We start from the raw sequence: 4675 nt of genomic DNA, 5'->3' as shown, positions 1-4675 counted from the left end.
TCAGTTTCAATATAATGGACGTCTAACTATAGGCCAAGAAAATCAAAGTGTCAAAATATAAAGCTTTTATAAAGGAAAAGATCAATTTACCAACTTAATACAATACAAAATCATGAAGTATAAAAAATAAAGAAAATACATTAAGAAAATGGAAAATTACAAAATATGTATTCATTTATTTTCTATATTAAGATTCCCAGCAACCCGTTTTGGTGCATGTCTCTTTAAATGATGAGTTACAGCACACCCCCTTCCGTCCAGTGCCTCTACAAATTTGTAGTACTACCATGGCAGTGGTTCAGATGAATTGTGTTTTTCAAGCTCCTTTGCGGTTAGTTTGGTTTAAAACATCTCAAATCATTCGTCAGGAGACTAAAAAAATCCATCACAGCAAACAGCGCTTGTACCCAGGATGATAAAGTACACCTGCTTCATCATCCTGAGCAAACAAGCAGGTTTTTAATTATGGTTTCTAAGGGATTTCCACTAAAAATTAAATAATCCACTTCGGTCTCTTCAAAGGTTAGGAATCCGTGAAAGCACTACATTGTACGTTGTCCACAAACTAGATATGGCATCACATACTCAGCTTTTGCCTGTGAAAACAATGTTAGATGCACTAGGGACCCGATTAAAGCTCTTAAATGCAGAAAACAAATTGACTTATTGCTCAGGCCCTTAAGGTAAACCATTCCTTTACAGGACAAAAATGTATATCATGTTTGGCATAAAATTTTGTTTAGGATGATGGCCTGGTTTAAGCTTTATCCTCAAAACCCTTTATCAAAGTTTTAAATTTAATTCAAATAATCCGAAAAACGACTTCATTATCATTCATTCAATTTGACTTTATTTCAGACATCAACAGAGAGAGGTAGAAAGATATGATAAGGATAGAAAGCACCATGTGGCTTTTGGGTTAGTGTTGTAGAGGCTGGTTACATCTGCTGCCGGGGGAAATTGGGATGGTTTAAAATAATGGTGGTTATATGTGGTATGGAGGGTATCCCGGAGGCGTTGCTTGCAGGACTGTTGAAGGAAATGATGGGGGCAGCTGGTGTATCATAGGTGATTGTACTTGGCTTCCAGGAGTAAGAGTTGAAAAGAAATGAGGGTTGAAATGCAGACGTGGTCACATTTGCAAAGGACTAGGTCATGGGACAAGAGATGACAACAGGGTAACCCTGCAAAAGCATCCGCATGAAATAATTTCCTCCCTGAAAAACAAACATCCAAGTTGGTTTTATAGCTTTTAACCCTAAAGAGCAAAGTAAACCTGAATACCTGTTGTTCAACACCACATCCATCATAGGGTGTAGCATAAACAAGACCTCCAGGAGTGGGTGAAGTGCGTCCACAATCAGGTGGCAAATGGCCAAGAGGAACAGGCGCAGAATTACCTGCGAGACACAAGTTAAAAGCGTCTCAATACTGAATTTATTTTACAATATCCATGCCGGAGCTTTTCACCTGCAATTACAATGGAAGACCAATTATCTAGCACTGGAACGAATCAAGGTGTAACAAACTTACAGCTTATGTGGATCAATTGTGCATAAACACTGGAATATGGCCCGTTTTAGAACATGGATTCAACACGTTTTTTTACCTTGTTACACTATTCATTAAAGGTCCAGTGTACTGGTCAAGTGAAATTTAGTGGCAAAAGGCCAAGATGTCTTTTTGATTTGGCTTTGACGAAGGATATAAAATGTTCTGTAGAGCAGTTTGCCCGTTAAGGGCTTCTGTGTAAACATGGCAAATTACATAAAACTGAATGCAACAGTTAGATTTTATAGGATATTTAAGTATCGTATATAGTCAAACTGACACTAAATGAAACTAGTACAACATACAATTTATGGTAAATTTTGGCAGTGAATGGTCACCATAAGCAAGTCACAAAAACAAGCGGGAATTCCCAACTTACCCCGACAAAGCTCAACTTGGTCCACAGCTGAACCAAAGAGTTGCAAATTCATTAAATCATCACCACACCTCAGCTTTGGAGACATTGCAGCCCAGCCTCTTTCAGATGAATTTCTGAATTGCTCTTGCGTTACTTCGCTGCCCTGCAGATCTGCAATACAATGCAAGTGATTCATAAGACATTTAAAATTCAAGTGCATTCCACTTGATTCCTTTAATACCATCATGCCTGACCTTCTCTCTGACAAACTGACCCAGCTCTCCGTTTCCAGCCAAATCTGTTAATGGGTCACTAACCTTGTAAGAGACAGGCAGCAACTAGTGAAGCTGGGCAAACTCACATCTGGGACTCACAATCAGCAATGGTGGCCCTCAGGGATGCATGCTCTCCCCACTGCTCGTCTTTTTGTATGTAGTGCATTAATTTTTTATTTCTATCTTAATGTATATCTGCACTATGTCTGCACCATGTGTAAACTTTATTTTGCACTAAGCTCCTGTTGCAAAGTCCATTCATTGTGTGTGTAAACATACTTTGCCACAAAGCCCCTTCTGGTTCCCCTTCAGTTTCAGATTCCGGTTCCGGTTCCCCTTCAGTTTCAGATTCCGGTTCCGGTTCCCCTTCAGTTTCAGATTCCGGTTCCGGTTCCCCTTCAGTTTCAGTTTCAGATTCCGGTTCCCCTTCAGTTTCAGGTTCCGGTTCCGGTTCCCCTTCAGTTTCAGATTCCGGTTCCCCTTCAGTTTCAGATTCCGGTTCCCCTTCAGTTTCAGATTCCGGTTCCCCTTCAGTTTCAGATTCCGGTTCCCCTTCAGTTTCAGATTCCGGTTCCCCTTCAGTTTCAGATTCCGGTTCCCCTTCAGTTTCAGATTCCGGTTCCGGTTCCCCTTCAGTTTCAGATTCCGGTTCCGGTTCCCCTTCAGTTTCAGATTCCGGTTCCGGTTCCCCTTCAGTTTCAGATTCCGGTTCCGGTTCCCCTTCAGTTTCAGATTCCCCTTTCGGTACAGATTTCGTTTCAGAGTCGTCATAAATGGGGAAGTCAAAATCAGCTAACTGCTCAACAAATCCCTCATCTTCAGACATATCAGACAATGTTTGATCATCACTGGTTGATTCTACAGCGCTCCTCGGCATATCTGCAATACAATACAAACATTTTGTAACCGACATTTTAAATTACTTTTGAATCAATATACACTACAATGACGCACAAGTGCATTACATACAAGAGACAGTGTCGTCATCAATGGGGATGTCAAAATCAGCCAACTGCTCATCAAATCCCTCATCATCAGACGGTTCGGACCACATTTTGTCCCCTTCGTCACTAGATGTTTCTACGGCGCTCCTCGGCAGATCTTCAAAACAATACAAACGATTCATAACCGACATTTAAATAACTTTTGAATCAACATACACTACAATGACGCACAAGTTCATTACATACTAAAGACGGTGTTATCATTGGGGTAGTCAAAATCAGCTAACTGCTCAAATCCCTCTTGATCGGACATATAAGATAACATTTTATCCCCTTCATCATTGGTTGTTTGTGTCCCAGACAAATGTAGCAAACTTCTACAGTGTATCAAAGTACTGAACGTAAACGCAAACAGTATGACAAATTCAGTTCCTCTGCTTTTACAAAACGCCATTCTGTGAGCGGTTCCTGGAAGAAAGTACATACGCTATAAGTGCACCAACAAGATACTGTGCTGCTTTATGAGCTCCCATATTGCTCGTTTGGTCAATTGTAATGTCAATGGCCAATCGCAAACTTAGTTCAATCACTGACGTATAAGGTTCAGGTGTTTTCAACGACTCTTAGCAGACGATCGGCTTATGAAATGTCAAATGTGAATTGTTCTGCGCAGCGGAAGTCTGGCACGACAGTTGCTTGGTTTGCGTTTTTCTCCCTCAATGCCAGCAAGCAATTTCGAGTCTAATAGCCGGTCAAACGCATCCCAGACGGATAGTCTAAAACAAGGCAAAATTTGGGGTATCAGTAAAAGTTTAATAAACGTCTAACCGTAGCCTAACCTAAGAATAGACCAGTCATCAATTAGACAGCAAACGACTACGTCATCGCATAGAAAACAAAACAATGGCTAGAAATTATTGTTATTCATCAAAACAACATACAACTTTTAATAAGAAAAATAACATTTAAACAGTAGGAAAAAATGAAAGAGAAGAAGTTAAATGTTATTCATACAATATAGTTACAGTAAATATTATTGATTATGAGACTAATGAAAATATGTAAAATTGCCAAAAAAGCAACTTAAGATCAAAATATAAAAATATACAAAATACATTGGTAAATAAATAAGCCCTTTTATAAAACAATAAATCTAATACAAATCAATAGCGAAATTAAAAGTTTAATGCTTTTGTTGGTTTACTTATTTTAACAAACAAACAACCAACAGTGAACTTCAAGGAAAATATGTATAGTTGGTTTTATTTCGTTATACCCTCCCATCTTCTCCCCAGTGCTTGTTGTGAAGTTGATCATCACATCATCTGCCAATTCAGAAAATAAAAACATGTGTGAGAAAAATATTTTTTACTTTAATAAAACTAATTAAATCTAGAGTCATTGTCCTTAGCTTGGAGACACACTACGGAGGTGCAACATAACTTTAATATTATTTATATTGTCTTTATACAATGGCATAAATTGATTGATGTTTTATCCAAAGCATGCAAGATCGTCTTGTTGTTAAAACGTACCTTGTGATAGAT

At 38.7% G+C, this 4675-nt stretch overlaps 1 protein-coding gene across 1 annotated transcript; it reads right to left on the bottom strand.

Annotated features, from left to right (window-relative positions):
- Positions 1-900: 900 nt before the first annotated feature.
- On the bottom strand, positions 901-3838 carry LOC130415947 (protein TsetseEP-like). The gene is made up of 6 exons (XM_056741988.1): positions 3723-3838; positions 3154-3285; positions 2464-3063; positions 1931-2080; positions 1285-1400; positions 901-1217 (listed from the first exon to the last, which is right to left on the bottom strand). Exons 2-6 carry the CDS (start codon positions 3236-3238, stop codon positions 1149-1151), a joined length of 1020 nt encoding a protein of 339 aa, XP_056597966.1. The 5' UTR covers positions 3239-3285; positions 3723-3838; the 3' UTR covers positions 901-1148.
- Positions 3839-4675: the final 837 nt, after the last annotated feature.

The sequence above is a fragment of the Triplophysa dalaica genome, chromosome 3 (genome assembly GCF_015846415.1).
Source record: "Triplophysa dalaica isolate WHDGS20190420 chromosome 3, ASM1584641v1, whole genome shotgun sequence".
In the NCBI taxonomy this organism is placed as follows: domain Eukaryota; kingdom Metazoa; phylum Chordata; class Actinopteri; order Cypriniformes; family Nemacheilidae; genus Triplophysa; species Triplophysa dalaica.
The sequence above is the reverse complement of the archived record's forward strand: the minus strand, read 5'-3'. Positions and strand labels throughout refer to the sequence as shown.

What these genes read in the sequence shown, in the direction of transcription:
- LOC130415947 (XM_056741988.1), bottom strand. Translation starts at nt 3,238, where the DNA reads ATGTGGTCCGAACCGTCTGATGATGAGGGATTTGATGAGCAGTTGGCT. An exon ending in AGAAGGGGCTTTGTGGCAAA is followed by an intron (nt 2,081 to 2,463) that starts GTATGTTTACAC and finishes ATTGTATTGCAG; the next exon opens with ATCTGCAGGGCAGCGAAGTA. An exon ending in GATGTGGTGTTGAACAACAG is followed by an intron (nt 1,218 to 1,284) that starts GTATTCAGGTTT and finishes TTTGTTTTTCAG; the next exon opens with GGAGGAAATTATTTCATGCG.